Genomic DNA, 21,295 nt, shown 5'->3' on the forward strand with positions numbered 1-21,295 from the left:
TAGGTGGAAGAAATACAGAAGAAGTGTAGCTGTGGAGAAACAAGTTCTCTCTGACAATAAAACAAATATTGTTTGAAACTTAATTAAAGGGTGTAATGTAATAGTTATATTTGTGAATGTATAGAAAGGTTTTGTGTGGGGAAAACAGGAGTATTACAGTGTATTTTCAGTTGGGGAACCAAGATGACTCTTGCTAAGGGCAGGTTAAAGGGTTCCTAGAAGGGCTTTCAAGCTCAGAAGTGTCTTCCATTTGGGAAACATCCTGAAGTCTGGCATTCCAGAACCAATCAGTCAGGCTTGACAAGTGTCAGTAGCTGATTAGATGGAACCTTGCTGAGTTCCCACTTAAGGAGAGTATATAAGGGATAATTGAAAAAAGCAGCCGAGACGCCACTGAGAAGCCAGAAGAAGTGAAGCAATCCACTAGCCAAAGTCTTCCAGGAACTGGCTTTGTGAGTGGCTTAAGGCAAGGAGGACTCCCTATTAAAGACAAGGCAGGAAAAAGAGCACAGATAGACTCAGCCACCGATCTTCTAGCATCTTCCCAGGCTATCTGTAAAGACGAGAAAACTGTCTTAGCAGGACCAGAAGGAAGACTGCAAGACAGTAAGAATCAGCCAGCTACCAGCATCACAAGGAAGCTGCCTAGTCAATCAGGACATCTATCAGTAAACATGTAAATTGCTGGCTGGGATGGAGGAGTAGGGAAATCAGGGTATTTATTTCAGCAGGGAGAGTGACTATTAGAGCCTCATCTTATTAATCGTCTTTTACTGAGGACATAATTGTACATACGTTTGATTTTGTTTTTTAAAAATAAATGTTTTCCTCAACCACCATTATTTAAGATTTATGTTTTTATTTCCAGAGAACCTGCCCAATGACTACTGAACGTTACAACCTTCGGGTCTTACCAGGTCCTCACAACCAATGTTTTTCTCACCCAGAGATGAAGACTGTATTATGTCACAATAAGCTAATTTAATTACCACCCTGCAAGCCTAACTGCCTTTTCAGTCAATAGTAGAAACTCAGGTGTGGCTGTTAGATGGAGGGGGGTGGAGAGACGGAAGGAAGGCTGACCCCAGGGTTACCAATCTGCATTCTGGTGCAACAGAAGGGAGGAGGGGATAGCAAGATTAATACCTAAAGCAGCTGTAACTAATTGAGCACACAGAAGCAAGTTGGCTACTTTATTCCTCTAATCAGTCCCAATAAGGCAGTAGCTTCATTGTGTCTTTTCTTATTTGGAGACTATCTTCCCTTGCTTTTAGGCCTTAACCAGTCAGTGCCTAGAGATCCAGCTTCCCTTCCATACTAACCCAAAAAACAGAATGGGTAACATATCAAATTTTTACAAAATAGCACGGGGGGCGGGGAGCAGGACTATGTACTGTATCACTTGCAGTTGCCGTAACTCAAGTCTTGTGGATATCCTGGGAATACTTGACACATAAATACTGTTAGTAGTGGGTGGTACCACATTTTTCTAGTAACAAAATATTATTCTTGGATTATATAAAACAGGTAATTACTCAGCAACAGATTGGAGTTCAGCTCTGTCAGGATCCTGCCAAGAAAGAAGCACTTTTGTTTGCATTGGGAAAACATTGCCTGGAAATAACCTAATTCGCTTGTTGGAAATCACACAACTGTACAGTCAGCAAGAACAATGCCTATTGTTTAAAATAAATAATGATTTAGAAATTATCCCAGGCATCTGATCTAGTAAATGTTTTGGAAGGATCATTTATGAATGCTAAGTTTTTTCCTTGTCTGTAGTGGCATTTGCAGAATACACAGTACGCAATTTCCATTACTCTTAACAACAAACAGTCTGGAATCCATTACTCTAAGAGTGTTACTGAAATCAGTACTTACAAAATGAACTCTTCTTTCCAAGAGAAGTCTGTGGAATTATTGGCTACAGAAGTGCAAAACTTTTGCAAAGGATCATTGAGCTGAACAGTACATACTGGGTCAATGCAGTCTAAAATGAGAGGGACGAAAGGAAGTTCCATATAAGAACAGCTCTTCTTATACTTCTCATGATCTCTATGCATTTCATATTTTGTGCATTCTAACAAGCAAGTACAACTTTCTTCCCTAAACTCTTGCCTTTTTCATTAGTACAATTGTGCAGTATAAACTGTACCAACTATTGTTATTGTTCAGGTCAAATAAATCAGTACAGCTTATTAGAACTGATTGTGAAGGAAGTTAAGTCACAATTCATAAACTCAGAATACACATAGATGTACATGTACAGGGGAATTACCAGTTCCCAATTATGGATGGAGGAATGCTCTATGCACAGAAGGGGAAGTGCTCATGGAAGGCCAGAATAAAAGCTCTTGTTTTCCAAGAAAGGGTTCTGAATGAGGCCAGCGAAAGCCAGAAGTACAGAACTAATATGAGCAAAGAACTGTTCTGAAACTACTTTGAAGTCTGGAAGTTCCCATTAGTCATCTGTGGAAGTTCCCATTAGTTAGTGACCAATGACTCAAGTTTTTTAAAACTACTACTGTTCAGTAATGTACAACACTGATACCAATTCAATCAAAACTCAAGTCATATTAAGTAGGAGTACAAACCAATTAAAAAAGCAGGCAAATGAAGACTTCCAGTTTATATATGTAAGGTATTTTTACTCTCAATGCTTGCATGCCCTAAGTATGCAAGCATGAGCACGTAGAGGCTGACAAAACCTGATGGACAAGTTATATATCAGCTCTTCAAAGGTACACTACCAGAGCTGTGGCCACTTGATTTTTTGGCTTGATTGCTTCTCTCTTTACTCAGAATTCTTGATTTAAAGAAACAACTTTAAACGGGTCTGAGAAATACTGCTCAAAAGTTGCTCACATTTTGGGAGCTACATTTAAGATAGCCGTTCCAGTTGTCAATCCATTCAACAGGGACAAAAATATTTCATGAAAGCTCATACCCTGCCCAAAATTTTGTTAAGTCTTTAAGGTGCTACTGGATTCCTGCTCTTTTCTAAGAATATTTCAGTTATCAAATTTTTCTAACTTCTTCAGATCTAGAAACTTCCTAGGATTCCTATTCAAAACCACATGTACTCCCCTACATATAAATACTTGCCAGGTAACAGCCATAAGTGTTCTTTTAAAACTGCACTCCATTACAAGCTTTGGAACATAAATGACTAGGAGATGCTGGTAAAAACAGGCTGGCTGCTGCATCATCATAGCAGATTCCTAAAAACCAACTATACTAGAGGGGGGAAAAGGGTAGGCAGAGATGCCATCATTATAACTGCTGATAGCACAAGTGGGTCTGAGCCCCACTCCTCCTCTCCCAATCGTCATATTGATGAGAATTACCTGGCCTATCTTTAAATGTTATTTTTATTTCCCAACTCTTTGACTTTTACTTAGACGATGACTATTCACCTAAGAAAAGAAGGACATTTGAACTTTTGACACCCTATAAAATGTCTCACTCTGCAGTTTCCTGTTTTTACATAGAGAACCCTGATGCTTGAGAGAAATGAGTTCAAAATAGTCAAAAAGACTATGTATTACAAAAGCAATGGGATCCTTTCTGGGTTTATGGGCTGCCTAACATAACGTGAGAAACATTTTCATCATAATCTGGTATTTAAAAAAGTGCTAGAGTAGTACCATGTTGGGAGGGGGAAGAAGAGTAAAAAAAACTTGTTTTACCTGCAATGCTTTGACTGGTCAGTGTAGCTTTGATGTTTTTCATGAGCAGCTTTAGTTCATGAGCCCTTGGAGGTTTAGGGGGACTGGTGCCCTGAGGAAGAGTTCCTGTATTTTGTACATTCTGCCAAAAGGAAGCAATACAATTATAACTATTGTGTATAAATGCTAAGCACCTAATGTAACATGCATCCATTAACTTCAATAGTTTTAACATTAAATATCATATAAAAGACATGGATTAATCATGCAGACTAATCCCAGGCACTGAGTTATAAAACCTTATGAACAATAAAGGTGAACCTGTAGTGGACAGTTAACACAAGAATTACCTGTATAGCATTTACATCTGTAGTTTTTGTACTTAAAATCATAGAAGGAGTTGCTGACTTGATGAGGTTCTGCACCACACTCTTAAGTTGCTCTGATGCTGTACTATTCCCACCTATCTGGACCTAGAAAGAGAACAACGGCATTGCTTACAAACCCAGAAAAATCACACAAGAGAAAACTTCACCATCTTCTCCATGAGCGTACAACATGGCTCACTTAAGGCTTCTGGACCTATTTGCTCTTGAAGAACTTACCACAACACACACATTTGCTCCTTTTGTGTTAATGGAATGCTAGGCCTGGGTTGTATAGGTTGTGACAGGTATGCAGATATCAGGTACCCTGTAATCCTATGACATGCAGTTTATCACAAAGCAAAGTAGATATTTTGGGAATGATCTAACACACGGTAATGGATTGGGTGGTCAAATCATTATTCCCCATCTCTTCAAATTTTTAACAGCAAACATTGGTTGTGGGGAGGGAACCAAGAAAACACACTAGGATCACCACATTAGGGGAAATTCTACCCAATATAACCTTCCTTCCATGCTAGTATTTGCCTCAATTTAGATACCTTTACACTTTATCTATGGGGACAGATTCTGATTGAGGCAGATTTACATTGGGAAAAGAGTTAACCCCCTCATTCATTTGTACTTCCCTCTCCTCATGGCTGTTAATTGAAGGAATTGGAGACCTGATCAACCATCTCCAATGTCTCATATAGTTTTACCTCTGTTACACATAACAATAGGTTGTGTTATTTTTACTGATGGGTTAATTTTAGAATCTTTACAGATAAAACTAATGTTGATCACTAATATTCAAGTTGCCCGATGCAGGAAATTTGATTTTGATTGTATCAGTAATAGCCTGTTATTTCTATATCTAATTCAGCTTGAAAGGTTTAAGTGAGGGGCTGTAAGTCCAAGCTGCTGAGCAGAAACCCTGCAGCACTTGCACATTTCAGAGGGCAAGAAAACCGGGTAAATCATGAAAGCGAGACTCGAAGCAGAACAGAACATTGTCACATCAAAATAATTTTGAGGGAGGAAAAGTACAGAACAGTAAGTTTACAGGCTTACAAAGCACTAAGCATTACATTCCTTGCAGTCAAAGAATGTTAACATGAGACTATAAAGCCACAATGTTTTTTATTAGAACAACACTGCCAGCAGTCAGAAAACAAGGAATAAGATCAAGAGCAGAAATCACACTGATTGGCTTGAATCTTGGCAAGCCCCCACTGCAAGTCATTAGTGAAATTGCTGATCCACACGGCTCACCACAAAGGGTCTGCAGTAAGAATGCTGCATTTCCAATACCTGCCAACTAGGCACAATGAGCAACCTTGAGAATTTTCAGTATTATACAGAAAAGTGATTCCTTTGCTTGAGAAGTTTAAGTCCTTGATGATGATGTTTCAAGCGCAAAAGTGTCACACAAGGATGACCATGTATTTTTCAAAATGTACAACTAAAAGTTATACCATCCTCCTTTTAAGATCATAAGATATAGCACATGTCTGAAATATGTTACTTCCTCCTTCAAAGTGTCTACTGTTCAGTAAAACTTCAGCCCTATATAATTTTTATCCCTAAGTGTTATGTTGACATTTAAGTTACAGCAGCATTTGTTCGGGGTCCTTCCTCCTGCTGATGAATATCCAGTATTCGGTAATGTCTGGAATCCAATCCAAATCTACCATATTATGTTTGCATGGTAGCCCCTTGTATCTTATGAGGTACCACTCCAAAATGGTCTCTGACTCTGGTGGTAACTTTTTTGCAGATTGGTACTGGAAAGGACAGCATAAAAGCTCCCTATGTAAAGAAGACCACCTGCTGGAGGACCCTCTACCACTCAATAAAACATTTTCTTGCTGCACTGCAAACTGCTTTTCAAAACTTCCAAGTTTTCAGCTTGCTCTGTAGTTCAGGAGACTGATCTTCATAAGTAAGGAAATTCACCTTTGTGCGTGGAGTTAAGCACATTCCTCCATATTGCAGCTTATAAGAAGATATTTTTGTAAGCAGTTATTGCATGGAAAGCGGGGCTTTTAATTACTCATGCAAGTCACATATCAACAACCTTTAATTCTAGCCCTTTAAAGGAGAGTTCCAAAGTAGCACGCTGAAGGATTGCATGAGTACATCAAATTTCAAAACATATTTGCTTGGAAGCCAAGAGACCATTTTAAAGAGGAATAGGCACCTTTAACAGGTTACTGGGAAACCTCAACCTGTCTGATCTGGATTTTATTTAGGAATGTTTCACTTTGCTTTTCCAGCAAATCAGCTCTCATGGCAGCTTGCAGATCTGGTTGTTTTTAACCCTTTAGTTTGTGTTAAAGCAAGCTAAACAAGATACATGACCAACAGTACAAAACAAGAAGCAGTCATAGTCAAACAATACTAATTTTTACTAAAACAACAGCACAATCCTACACAGAGACACTACAGTCTAAGGCCAGTTATTTCAGTCTGTTTAGATTGGAGTAATACTGTGTAGGATGGCACTGTTAATGTGGTGTCTAAATTATGAAAACCAAGAACATTTGTTTAGGGAGTATATTCAGCAACTGGACTTCAAAGAACAGACTCTTTCTCCAATAGCCACCAATCCAAACTCTGAATATATGAAGCTGCCTTATAGACCTCTAGTCCATCTAGTACAGTAATGTCTACTCTAAGTGGCAGGGGCTCAGGCAGAAGAAGGTCTTTCTGCTACCTGAAGTCTTTTCACTGGAAAACCTAGGGATTGAACCTGGGACCTTGTGCAAGCAAAGTATATACTTTATCACTGAGCCATGACCCTTCCTGTAAACTTTTCAAATGTTGTCAGGAAAAGGTCCCCCACCCCAGCTAAAGGCAGTCCCAAACTGGGGCTTTGCACACAGATGGCCTCAAACTCTGAGATCACACTGAGGCTGAAAAGAACACACCCTGTAAGGGTGCAAGCCTCCCTACCCCGGTCCCCAAACAAGCAACAATTGTTCTGCCTTATCTAAATCTAGGGGTGCCTGGAGAAGGGCCTCTGATGATCTCAGTTAAGAGGCAAACTCACACGGAATACGTCAGCCTTTTACATGTTGATAATCTTTAATTGTGATAAATCAGACTAAGAAACGTACCTGTTGCATTATTATTGGCTTGACTTTAGTGTTTGTTTCTGAGGTGTGTATGAGAGACCACTTGACCTGGATGTCGTCTTCTTTGGCTTTCATTGAAAGTTCCAGCTGTTGATACATTAAATTTGCCACTTCAGTTTTGCCAGCATCAACAGGGTTATGATTCAGTTCTAGACACACTCAGCAATTTGGTTGTCAACCACTGTCAACCACTTGCTCATTGGCAGGTATAGAATATTTTGTGCTGCTCTTTATTTTAACAGCCAAACATGGAATCCAGCTGCATGCATGATTCATTTGACTGCAGCCACTTTCTCAGTCGCAATTACAGCAGCCTGCTGTGTCTACCCTGAGCCACAGCAATCTCTAATATCCAACCATTACTACTGTTAAAAATAAGTGCTGTTCCTCTAGGTTGTTCTAGTAACTGATTTGAAAAACAGTTTTCTTAAGAAGCATTTCTTTCAGCAAAAGTCAGCTTTTCCATCTTGAATGTCATCTATAACATTTATAAGGTATGAGCCACCCATTGTACTTCCAAGCCCATTGACTATTAACAGGATTTCAGTATTCATTGAATTCTTCCAGTAAAATCAGTGAAAGCTTGAAAATAAACTTAACTTTGGATAAATATGCTTTTTAAAGAAAACAGCATATTGGATAAATATGTTTTTTAAAGAAAACAGCATATTGGATAAATATGCTTTTTAAAGAAAACAGCATATTAGCTGAATAATAAACCAAGCCTCAGTATTCAGTACACAGACCCCAACTACCTGAGCAAGCAGTCTTAAACTCTGTCTTAAAGAAAATTAACAACTGAGCCAGAAATAGAACATATGGACTATCTTTAATAAACCAGACATAGCAGCCAGCTTGACATGAGTGATTTCAGTTGTAAAACTAATGTCACGTTTTCAGAGGATTAACAAAGCTTGCAAATTAGCTAATGCTGGCTGATGTATGTGAAAGGTTTTTTTATCCTGTCCTTCCCCCAAAGGGTCCAATGTTAATGATGTCAACATACAACAATAATAAAAATTAAACAATCCACACAATTAAGCTTCATAGATATAGCTAATTCTCAAAGTATCTAATCCTCAGATCTGTGGATACTTACATATAAAGACTGGAGCCATAAACAGACAAACCTTTCTACAGATAAATCTTTATACAAACCTGAAAAGCCTCAGGTCTGCAGAAAAATCTGAGATTCTAAAAACACATGAGGGGGTTACAACAACCCAAAATAACAGAAGTGGTGCTTGTAGCTGTAAGAAATGAACATCCTCTCAGTGGCCATTGTGGGGGTTGCTAAGCAGTCACAAGTATTGCCAGCCTTCAAGTCTTGGTTTCTTTCAGTAAAAGGCAGAGGGAGAGGGCAGGGCCATTCCAGGCCTTTGAGGGAAGGACTCATTGGGGCCAGAAGCAGCAGCAACTACCAGGTGCCTTACTACCACACGACTTGCCCATGACCAGCTGTTTGCTACTGTTCAACACCAGCCACCCCACAAATCCCACTGTGGCATAGTGGTTACAGTGCCGGACTGGGATTTAGGAGAGCCAGGTTTGAATCCCCATTCTACCATGGAAGATGGCCAGTCACACACACTCAGTCTAACCTACCTCGCAGGGTTGTTGTGAGGTTAAAATAGAACCGTCTGAAGTAAGCTGCTTTGGGCCCCAATTGTGGATAAAGGTGAGATATAAATGAAGCAAATAAATAATATAGCTGAAGATATAAAAGGTAAGCAGATGGGTAGGTGAGTAGAAATCAGGAAATGTGAAGATATAGAGAACACCCCAGGAGAAAGGAAAGAGGCAAAAATGTGGGGAGGGAGATACAGGGGAAAGTGAGGTGCTCCTGTAAGTCCTTCTGGGATCTCCACCATGACAACTGGATCATAGTTTTCCCAGGTAGAGACTGACATGAGTAGGGAAGGAGCGAAAGCTGAAGACAGGGACAGCTAAAGGTTGATTGGCTGGTGGGTGAGAAGGAGGAAAAGAAGCAGGAAAAAAGAAGAGGATATGGGGCCTTTCAGGATAAGGAAAGAGGAAATAATAGCGGAGGGGAAATGAAATACCCCTACAAGTCCTTGTGGGTCCCTCACTTTGTAATAACATGCCAAAAAAAAGCAAATCTGGTTTATGTACTAGCCTTCATCCATACATCCCCTTACATAGCAGGATTTCACATCTTTTCTTATCAAAGATGGTGCCTTCTAATCTCCTTGGCAGGCCATTTCATAAGGCTGTAACTATGACTCAACAGGCTCATGTTCTGACTGAGGCAGATAAACATTCCAGAGAGGGAAGGAGAAGGATGGGATCACAAAGCAGAAACTGGGAAGAGCAGTGCAACTGGCATGCAGATTAATATCTAGAGAGATGATTCTTTGCATATTCATCCCCTACAAAGGCCTACATACTTTTTCCTTGACCAGGAATTTTGGGATGTGTACGTATGTTGCCCAGTTTAATGCCCACATGTTCATTCTACCCTAAATATTTGTGCTGGTGTAACTGGATTGTAGCCAGTTAAGTTTTAGTCAAAAACCTCTCCAAGTTTTCCCCTCACCGTTGGAAAGAAAAAAACCCTCTGAAAGAGGCAGCTGGCCAAAAGCAGTCTCATCAGTTTTTCAATTCCCAACCATCCTCTGGCCTTTAGTGTCCTTACAGGAAACCATCAATTTTTCTTACTCCTCTATGGTATACCATAGGAGAAACTGAAGTTGTAGAGCCTCCACCCTCTGTAGCCACTCTAGGCCTTTTGCTTCTTTTAGTCTACATGGTAGAGTTTAAACAGAATTCAAAACATTACCTGCAAATGAAATGGTGACAGTTTTATACTGTAAGACTGACATTCTGCAGGAGCAACTGACGGATGGGCCACATTGACTATAAAACTAATGGCATTTCCAGCTATATTACAAGAGACCACCTGGAATAAAAGTGAGGCATGGTTTTAGCTAGAGAATGGATACGTTAATAAAGGAAACTAGTCAGAGTATTTATTTTGGTGCTAAATTACGGCATTTCTCAAGACCATTGTTCAAATGTTGACCATTGCAATACATTACCAACATCTGCAACATAAAAGGAGTATGGGATATTTTCCCTCTTTTAAAACAAAGCCAGTCTATTTCAGCAACATGTGATTCTAAAACTAGATTGAGATTTTTTAAAAGAGTAAATTTCTTGTACTGTCATAACAATGTTACACAGGAAAGTTCTCCTATTCAGTTCTTCTAAGCTATGAGAGAGGTGTTACCACATCACCTTATCTCTGACCCATGACCAGCATAAATCCCACCGCTTTCCATAAGAGAACAACTAGAAAGGGTTTAATTGTGTAGAATGCTTACACATTTGGAGAATGGACATGCATGCAGACTACTTACACTGAATGTACACATTCTGCACCACTAGGAATCCAAAAAAGCATGGAGAGCTCTGTAAAAAGAGGCTCTATACATATGTTCCAAGTAATGAAAGGTCATGGATGGAATTTGCTATCATGTTTCTGTTCTGCACACGTGCCCCTTCTCCTGGGTCGATGAAAATTCATTATACCTGCTTAGGGGTTTGAAAAGGGCTTTAGGTATGACGAGCTGTAGGTAGATCCAAATCCATGAATCACAAACTCCATTATCAGATTCATGTGCAAAGCAAGCCTTGGCTTAACCAGCAGTTACATTAAGGTATGTTAATAAAATTAAACGTTTTCTGCAATGTGCAAAACAGGTCCATAACAGCTAATAACAACATCTTAAAAGCCCCCCCACCCAATCCTCACATTTCCCTCCTGTCCTTCTGAAAAGCAAAACAGAACTTCACATGTTCTAGACATCGCATTCTTACAGTTCAGTATAAACATATAACTTTTTGATGCTGATTTATTTAATAGTATTTTCACCATCTTATTAGAACACAAAAATATAGTGTTTAATTTGCTAGCTTTGCAGCTTTAGATTAAATTTGTAAAGTCAGTCTAGGATTGTGGGACCAAACTAAAAAAAAAAACCTATTTCCTGTTTCTGTTAAGACTTGAAGTAAACTTTTTCAGACTAAAACAAGAAACCACCACAATGGCATGCACACCTATGAGGCAACTAGCAAGCAAGGGAAAACTCCTTTATTCCTTTCCTACATTTGAAAATGCTAATAGCAGACTGTAATGCTCTCACACATCTTGCCTTTCTTTCTCAAGATATCCTCTTCCCAAGAACAAATTGGCCTAGTTTTTCCTATTAACTATTTGCTTCCTGTTTTTTTAAAAAGCAGAAGAAAGCTTTCACTTACACTATTTAACTACTCCTCAGGCATTTACTGCACTTTTTAAACAATATTGCCACAAAGTAAACCATCAAAATAAGGAAAGCAGTCAGGGGATACACACTTGAAATAGATCTATTAATCAGAGCACTGCAGAAGATTTTTGCTCTAAGTAAAATTTTCTTTGGCTGCATATAAAAATAATGGATATGACTTTCAACATAGCCCAGCTATCTTTAGTAATTTTAGAAGCAGGACGACTGGCAAGATAATTCAGTCTATAAACATACACTCCTATGTAACAAGCCAGTTATTAGTTAAGAATGAGTTTGCAGCCCTGAAAGTACTTACCTCTCAATCCACATAACAGGTAAATATTAAGTTACTTCATGGCTGCATTATTCAAAATCTGCAAAATGTGTCTAAACTTCTTTATGGTAGTATTGTTTTGGCTGAATTTACAGTAGAACTTATTGCAAGATAAGGCACTGAAGAACAGTTTCTAAAGTATTTTACCTGGTTTTAGAAGTAACATGGGAACAGAACACATGGTTTTCCTAGTTAAATGCTATTTCAGTTTATCCAGCTACATATAATCCAGAAAACTGCTTGATTGGCCACAGAATTCCAAACCATTTCCCCTCAGTTACTGAACAACCCTTACAAGATTTGATTACTTGTTATGCAAGCACCTTTCTCCATGTAGAGAATTATCTTGATTTCACAAGCCATCCTTTGATAGCCAGTCAGATGGATGGTTTTGCTTTGCACAAATTTGAAGTTAATCATGTATATGCTTCTTTTAATTTACAATACTCTTTCAGATTTTCCCCTTCAGCCCAAAGAAACAGACAGCTCAAAACCTTCAAATGCAGCTGGTTTGCAAAGTAATGGGAGAAAACTCTGCACAGTAGATTTTTGTCTCTAGTGAAAATGTGGAAACTCAGATAAGCCAGGCTGCTCCTGTTTCAGAAGACTGTGAATATTCTGAGATAAGAAATAGCATATCTCATACCTCTACAACATTCACTTATGATCCGTGTTTTACACTGCAACTAGGCCAATTTGAAATATATACCTCCATAATCAGCATTCCCATCACTTCTAGGCACCAACCAGTATACAGTCAGGTGCATGAATACTTTAGAACTGCATTTAAAAGATTATAGCCAGGCAGAGCGCTCAGGCTACAGTTCAGAGAGAGAATAGGGGTATGCCTTCTCATACCAGTGGCTAACTATGTGGTTTGGCAACTGCTAGCATAGGAAGCTAACGTATCCCAGGATACAGCCTCCAGTAAGATACTCATCGCTGGCTTCTACATGGAGGTTTTGCTCCAGTTTGGATGCCAAACTGTGGCAGGGTTGTTTGTACGCATCCAAACATCATATACTTTCCTGTTTTCCCTGGCTTTGCTTTTTCCAGACAGATTACAAAGTGTGTTTGCATGCAATGTGGATGTAAAGGTGTGCATTTTCTGAAAGTCCCACACATCTGCCCCATTTTCTTCGCCTCAACCACCCCACCATAGGGTTTTTAAAAAAATCAGTAAATTGCTACATCACTGAATTTCCAGTTTGCTTTTTCTTTAAATAAAATCTAAGAATTCAGATGAACTAGCAGATCATGGCAACAGATTGATATAACATTACTGTGCTACAGCCCAGTAACAATTACTGATGGAACCAGCTCTCTGATAGCACGTGGAGGAAAAATGGCGAGTGACAGAGGAAACGGCACCCAAAACTCCCATGTGGGTGCTACTCTGTTGCCAGTGTGAGCACCTCTGCATTTATAGCAGCAACAGGGAACTTGTGAGTCCTTGCATCGTGGGTGCGGCCTTTGTGGCAACAAAGTACTGAAGTTAGATAAACTTCACACAAATTAAAGTCAGCCAGCAAAGGCAGTGTTAAGACCTAAACACGGTAAAAAAAAAATCCTGGACAGTTAGCTGTGTTTATTCCTACAGCAAAACACAAGAGACTCTTAAGTATTAGGAGATCGTGCTGTAAATCTTCATGGACAGGGATAATAAATCTGTAAAGGTACCACAAGACCACACCAAAAAATCATTCCACCAAATTTAGCAAGCATCAACAAGTAAGCAGCAGACCACTGACTGGTCAACAGATCATACAGCAGGCTTACTTAACTTGTGATCTAACGAGCTGAGTGCAACCCACCCCGCCCCCCAGTTATGTATGGTAGCCTACAAGGAGCTCAATAAATCTGTTTTTGCCTCCCATTTAGCACTGAAAAACAGACTGTTACTTGGGCTGGCCACAATTCATAGCCACAGAATTGCATTCAGCTTGCCAGATCACAAGTTGTGAAGGCCTACTGTTCATGGCACACTACTTCAGAGAGATATTTTGGATACTCTGGCGGAAAAGCAGGAAGGAAATATCTTGCTATACAATGATATCCCCCCCTACACACACACACAGAGCCACCAATTCAAGATCTTAGGTCACGCCTCAGTAGCATATAGTTTTCTCGTAAGATTCTGTTAACTTTATAGTTATAGATCAGATATTAATTGAGTGGCTATTTAATATTTCAAGCCTCTTAAAATATAAGCACCAAAAAGATTACTGTAAATGCCACCAACCAATAGATGCATTCAAGCTAAAATTCTCCCATCAAACATAGACCTATTTTTGTTTCCTCAGTTACAGCCAAGATCTTATTTTTCAGAATTATTAACAAAGATCAAAAGCTTTTTCTCACAGTTCTTTAGGAATTAGTACCTACTCAGAGTTGATATATCTGGAAGGACTCTGGAATTTACAGTTGCATATACTTTTAAAACAGGAATAGGATTTGCCAAAATGCAGCCTGCTGTGGGAGAGGATCCTCAGCACATATGTGATATATTAGTTTCTTACAACACACTAATCAGGTCCACGTTTTCTTATCTTCACTAATGCTATATGTTTAGGAGTTCTTGCACAATGCACTGGTTATGCATAATTAAAAACAATTCACCAGCAAAGTCAATGTATCAAGAATCCTGCTAGCCACACAACTTACTCTTTTGTAAAGGTTTCAGTTGGGTATTAGGCATTGCCAGTTCTACTTTTGTTTGTAAAGATAAGTCAATTCTAACCAAGAAAAATGCTCAGAGAATTTTTGTTGCTCTATGATACTTCTTCAATCAATAGTTCCCATTTTGAAACAATCAAGTGATTAACAAACCAGGGAAATTTGGACTGTTTGCTAGTTAAAATTTACTTTTAATAATGAAGTGAAAGTATCTAGAGTGCCACTCCCTCAGTTTACACTGTTGGGAATTACACACACTATTAAGTGAACTTTGTTCTGGGTGTGCCTTAAACCAAGAGGAGCAAGAAAATATAGAGATAAGACTGTAATCCTGTCCTTAATGACCAGCCTACAAGAAACACCTTGGTCTACTCATGTTTACACAGGCAGACGTAGAACCGCCCCTCCACACACACACGGACATTAGTAACCTTGCTCACAAGACACTCTCATAACAAACTCCAGCACCAACTTTGATGTCAGGACTTGTATTCGTTTACTTTTCAGAGACACGAGTGTGCTAGTCTGCTTCCAGAATTCTTGGCATACCTGTGTCTGACTGGTGACTAGTCACCATCATAGGCCAGTTTTTTTTTCCATTGGAAAGATTGCCAGTAGGTCTTCAGAGAGAATAAAAGTTCTCCACAGAAGCAGCCATTAATATGTTGTAGTAACAGTCAAATCTAACTGTCTTAATTCTGCAAACACAACGTGAGCCACACAAACAAATTTGCACAAAACAGGAAATATTCTGATAGTGAACTGTTGTCATTTCACAGAGGATCTACACCAATACTTTGGCTTTCTCTGTTCCAGTAAACCCAATAAGAGAGTGAACATGGGTAAGCAAAGAAAAGCTAGTACAGAAAATATGGAATTACCATGCTGGAAAAACAGTAAGCATGGTTTTCCAGTTGTCCTTGAAACCTTTCTAGCATCCCTGTTCAGAATATAAGGAGGAGATGAATGAGGAAGAAAGACTCTTCAGAGTAAACCGCTGCAGGGAAAATCACCATTTACCTTTTCTTCAGCAGACGTTACCACACTGACAACCTGTTGCACCACAAGCTCAAGAGGCTGAGGAGCTGCATCTTCTTCAAATGTGAACAAGCATGAATCCTGGGAGGGATGGGGGAGAAAGAAGCGGCAGGCTTATTTTATTAATAGCCTTCTTAAAATTAATAAAGAAAGTTCACAAGACCATTCTAAGCAACTCAAAGTAGTCAAATATTGGGAGAACAAGAACAAAGCCATGCTTAAAATGACACACAAAATTTGCTAAACGGAACACACTCTCTACACACAGATGTGGTCGCCATCTGATATCGCAAAAGACATAAGCACTCCCCAAGCCAGTGTGGAAATCTAAGTGTTGCAATCATGTTCATTGCAATAAAGTTGAATTTAACAATGTATACATTATATGTTGGACATCAGTGTTGGCTGCTACATTAACTTTCTGTCTAAGGATGTTTCAGTGAAGTAGCTGAAGCAAAATAGAACTTCATTGACTTCCAGATGATGGCATTGTTTTGATTGGAAAGCTCGGAGAGGGAATAAAACACATTGCACTGCCAGGCAGTGAACTCATCAAAAGAGGATGCAGTTGCTCTCTTGGAAAGGATGTAGGTACGTATGCAAGGCATTGTTACTTTCCTATCAGTTTTCCTACAGTTTGCTGGCTTCCTAGCCCATATCCCACCCTCTAATTTATAATCTGATTTGTTATTTTAAAAGATTAAGCTACTATTACTGAACAAGCTGCAGAGATGTAAATTAGGTAACAGTGCACGGCAGATTAAGGGGGGGAAATGAATAAGTGAGCTCTCAATGTAAAAAACAGCGTTCAAAACTACGACAGCATTCATTCTATTTGCTCATGCTGACTTTCAGCCAAAAAGACCCTCAATAAAAATCCAAAGACTTACAAGCTATAATTAAACTCAATAATAATTTTTTAAACAATTATTTATGAAACCAGAAGAAGTCATCCTACAATTGTCAATTCAACTCAAAGTCCTTCTGGAATAGAAATGTCTTTAGTATGGAAGGCCATGAGGAACAGAACCTCTCTCACCTCCTAGTGGAGGTAGTTCCAGAGCTTAGGGTGAACAGCTGAAGAAGTCTGACCACCGGTCCCCTCCTGAACAACCTCATCAGACAGAGTTGGTTCCCACAGGAAAGCACCATCTCTGGCAGCACTCAGGCAGGACGAGACATGTGGAAGCAGACCTTCAGCTATTTGAACCCAAGCCATGAGGCTTTAAAAAGGATGGGACCAGTACCTTAAGCTGAGCCAGGAAACAAACCAGCAGCCAGGGATGTGCTCATTATGGTTAAGTATCAGTAAATGCCAATAAAGGTTCTGTATTCGGTTAAGTATCAGCTAATGCCACTGCTGCTGTGTTTTGTATCACCTGAAATTTCCACTGCTATTTCTACACTACATGTGAGTGATTTAGGGGAGAGAAAACACCATCAATTTCGAGGGTCATATAATAGAGAAAGAACTATGCCATATAATCCAAATATTAAGAACACACCATGGTCCGTTGAAGTAGTTCCCAAGTTTCAGCTTGTTTAGTCTTACTAGAATACTGATTGCCTCTGGGGGAAAGTCCCATTTCAAGGAAAGCACCTGCTGTGAAAGCAGAGCCATCCGCGGCACCTTCCATTCAATGCGCCTCCATGCTTATTGGACTGTTGATTGCATACAGCTCCCCTTGAAGTACTACTTGCAAGAATAGGGGGAGAGCACAAGTCCCCGACAAAGGAAGCCTTAAGCAATTTGGGGGACCTGACGACCTACATGCTTAGAGTAGTAGAAAAGGGAAAGAGTCCAGTAGCACCTGAAAGACTATCACAAATATTTTCTGGTATTTTTTGTTAGTCTTTCAGGTGCTACTGGCCTCTTGCCCTTCTTGACTGCTGCAGACAGACTAACACGGCGACCCACTGGGAATCAAAGACAGATGGATTCACATTCTAGCTGTATCTGAAGAAGGGAGCTGTGGCTCACGAAAGCTCACACCCTGCCAGAAAATATTCTTGTTAGTCTTTAAGGGGCTACTGGACCCTTGCCCTTTTCTACTACTGCAGACAGACTTAACACGGCTACCCACTGGGAATCAAAGGCAGATGGATTCACATTCTAGCTGTATCTGAAGAAGGGAGCTGTGGCCCACGAAAGCTCACACCCTGCCAGAAAATATTCTTGTTAGTCTCTAAGGGGCTATTGGCCTCTTGCCCTTTTCGACTGCTGCAAACAGACTAACACGGCGACCCACTGTGAATTACCGACCAGAAAATGTTTTTGTTAGTCTTTAAGGGGCTCCTGGACTCTGGCCCTTTTCTACTACTGCAGACAGACTTAACACGGCTACCCACTGGGAATCAAAGACAGATGGATTCACATTCTAGCTGTATCTGAAGAAGGGAGCTGTGGCTCACGAAAGCTCATATCCTACCAGAAAATGTTTTTGTTAGTCTTTAAGGGGCGACTGGACCCTTGCCCTTTTCTACTACTGCAGACAGACTTAACACGGCGACCCACTGGGAATCAAAGACAGATGGCTTCACATTCTAGCTGTATCTGAAGAAGGGAGCTGTGGCTCACGAAAGCTCACACCCTGCCAGAAAATATTCTTGTTAGTCTTTAAGGGGCTACTGGACCCTTTGCCTTTTCTACTACTGCAGACAGACTAACACGGCGACCCACTGGGAATCAAAGACAGATGGATTCGCTTTCTAGCTGTATCTGAAGAAGGGAGCTGTGGCCCACGAAAGCTCACACCCTGCCAGAAAATATTCTTGTTAGTCTCTAAGGGGCTATTGGCCTTTTGCCCTTTTCGACTACTGCAGACAGACTAACACGGCGACCCACTGGGAATTACCTACCAGAAAATGTTTTTGTTAGTCTTTAAGGGGCTCCTGGACTCTGGCCCTTTTCTACTATTGCAGACAGACTTAACACGGCTACCCACTGGGAATCAAAGACAGATGGATTCACATTTGAGCTGTATCTGAAGAAGTGAGCTGTGGCTCACGAAAGCTCACACCCTGCCAGAAAATATTCTTGTTAGTCTTTAAGGGGCTCCTGGACCCTTGCCCTTTTCTACTACTGCAGACAGACTTAACACGGCGACCCACTGGGAATCAAAGACAGATGGATTCGCATCCTAGCTGTATCTGAAGAAGGGAGCTGTGGCCCACGAAAGCTCACACCCTGCCAGAAAATATTTCTGTTGGTCTCTAAGGGGCTACTGGCCTCTTGCCCTTTTCTACTACTGCAGACAGACTCCTACCCTGCCAGGAAAATATTCTTGTGAGTCTTTCAGGGGCTCCTGGACCCTTGCCCTTTTCGACTGCAGCAGACAGACTTAACACGGCGACCCCCTGGGAATGACCGACATGCTTCGAGTTTCTGCTTCCCAAATCCTGGGTGCCAACCCGCCCCCCCCCCGGGGAGCACCGAGCGCGCGCGTTTCGCCCCAGGAGCCCCCGCCGGTGCCCGCCCTGCCAGCCTGACCCGCTTACCTCCCTCCGCCCGGCTTCCCCGTTCAGCGCCGCGAGCCAGGCGTCCTGCCACGCGCGCCTCCAGCCGGGCAGCGACAGCAGCCAGGCGAGGAGGGCCGCCTCGTCCGAAGGGGCTGCGGGGGCAGGAGGAGGGGGCGGCGGAGGAGGAGGCTCCCCCCCGGCGGGCCCTCGCGCCCCCAGGCCCCGCCGCGCCAGGGCGACGGCCAGGGCGGCCGCGAGCAGGGGCAGCAGCCAGGGCCAGGCGGGGAGCGCGCCCAGCCAGCACGCCGGCCACGCCATGGCTGACCATGCCCAGCGCCCCCACACCTCCCTCCCTCCTTCCCTGGGGCGGGGCAGCAGAGGCTGGGTGGGGCGCGCTGGTCCAAGGCGCGCGCGCGCCTCCGCGCCTCGCGCTTGCTCTGCGGGGCAGCTTTGCTAGTCTTTAAGGGGCTACTGGACTCTGGCCCTTTTCTACTACTGCAGACAGGCTAACACGGCTACCCACTGTGCATTGCGGGTCCTTGTCTTTCATTCACACCCCGTCTAGTACTTTCAAGACAGACCACTAAGTGCATATTAACTTGAGGATATGCAGGTTAATAATACATTTTTTTGCAAACCCTGAAATCATGAATTGACCAGCTTCATTGACAGGATGGCAAATGACAGAATGGCCTTTAGATCGATGATACTTGGAACCACATGGGGCTCTATGACCTGCCGCCTGAGGCCCTGTTCCCAAAGTGGTACCAGCCCCATGTTTCAGGAAAGTGGGCAAGGCCATTTCCTGGTAGGGCTTGTGGCTGGCAGGTGGTTCCCCCTTTGAAACACTGGAGGGACTGGAGGATTGTAAGCTGCATATGCCTCTCTGAGTTGTGGACATAATGCCAGGGTGGAAGGAAATGGCAAACCCTCGCTGGCCTTTGCAGCCTCTGTGCTCTCAAAGCTGTCAGGAGGAAGAGACCAAGTAAAACTACCACCATTGCAGCCAGTCCTAGGGGCAAGAGCAAGCTGGCCACAATGATGTGGTGATTTTACTCCCATTTCTGTACTACCAGATTGCCGTCCTCTGGGTACCTTGGCTCTCTCTCTCTCTCTCTCCTGCACTGTCGAGCCTGAGGAGAGAGTGAAAGGGCAGAGAAGGAAGCCCTTCCCCTCTGTCTACATACAAGGACTGCCTGCAAGTGTGCCAGCAAGAGACAAATCTACATGTTCAGAGGTAACGTGGTAATTAAAAAAGTTATATAGTTCATATTCATAGTTATATTTTATATTATTGTGTGATTGGTGGGGTGGTGCACAGGGCAAAATGTTGCTTTGTGGCCCTTCTGGTTGATGGCAAATGCAATGTGGCTCTCCAAAAACTGTGAAGTGGGTACCACGGTTTTATATTAAATCCCAAGTCCCTGCAATGTTAGTGAGCTGTGTGTGTGTAAAGTGCCTTCAAGTCGCAGCCGACTTATGGCGACCCCTTTTTTGGGGGGAGTTTTCATGGCAAGAGACCGACAGAGGTGGTTTACCAGTGCTTTCCTCTGTACTCATTTCACCGACCTCGGAAGGATGGAAGGCTGAGTCAACCTTGAGCCGGCTACCTGAAACCGACTTCCCTTGGGATTGAACTCAGGTCGTGAGCAGAGCTTTGGACTGCAGCTTAACACTCTGCGCCTACTGAAACATTAATGCATTGAACTGGACTTGCTCTACTGGTCCCATGGTCATCTGGGGGTGGGGGTGGACAAGGCCTGGTTTCCATGATGCAAGTTGCAACAGTGTCAAGAACCCTGGATTATTATGGATATTTGTAGTGAAAGGGAAGGAGCTGGCCACAATCCTTCTTTCATGGCTTCTGACAAAAAAGTCAGATAGGGTTAAAATATTCATTGGTGTTGAGTGCCGTTGAAGGAATTAAGACTCTTCAGTGGACCATCGCTGGATTTCTGGATGTGTAATTTAACTGCAGCAAGCAATTGCAGGGGAGCCTAACGTGGACGGCCGTGGTGCTGGCAAGGTGGGTGCTTAACTGTCCCCCTCATGCTGTTTTCCTGATTAGAAATCTCCCTGGGGGCTAATTTTAATCTCTGTAGAGGGGGAAAAAACATGGACCCAGTTTGTGCTCCTCGCCCCCCCTTAAAGGGACTAAAAGCAGCTGGAGGACATTTTCAATCAGGGAAATGGCCCAGAGACAAGAGTTAACCCCACCCCTGTCTACAGCGCCACAACCCTGCTCCCCAACAGGCTCCCCTGTCTACTATTTTCAGCAAAATCCAGTCATGGGATGCCCCAGCATCTTACATTGTTTGGCACTGAG

At 41.9% G+C, this 21,295-nt stretch overlaps 1 protein-coding gene across 1 annotated transcript in view; it reads right to left on the reverse strand.

Moving 5' to 3' along the window:
* C2CD2 (C2 calcium dependent domain containing 2) overlaps positions 1 to 19,287 on the reverse strand; it is a 36,228-nt gene extending 16,941 nt beyond the window's left edge. Inside the window, exons 1-7 of the mRNA XM_056858234.1 lie at positions 19,009 to 19,287; positions 15,493 to 15,591; positions 9,974 to 10,093; positions 7,156 to 7,260; positions 4,019 to 4,141; positions 3,690 to 3,810; positions 1,882 to 1,990 (exon numbers count right to left, since the gene is read on the reverse strand). Coding sequence (XP_056714212.1) covers positions 1,882 to 1,990; positions 3,690 to 3,810; positions 4,019 to 4,141; positions 7,156 to 7,260; positions 9,974 to 10,093; positions 15,493 to 15,591; positions 19,009 to 19,287 — 956 coding nt within the window. The remainder of the gene's footprint in view (positions 1 to 1,881; positions 1,991 to 3,689; positions 3,811 to 4,018; positions 4,142 to 7,155; positions 7,261 to 9,973; positions 10,094 to 15,492; positions 15,592 to 19,008) is intronic.
* Between the last annotated feature and the right edge of the window lie 2,008 nt (positions 19,288 to 21,295).

This window comes from Euleptes europaea, chromosome 12 (genome assembly GCF_029931775.1).
Source record: "Euleptes europaea isolate rEulEur1 chromosome 12, rEulEur1.hap1, whole genome shotgun sequence".
In the NCBI taxonomy this organism is placed as follows: Eukaryota; Metazoa; Chordata; class Lepidosauria; order Squamata; family Sphaerodactylidae; genus Euleptes; species Euleptes europaea.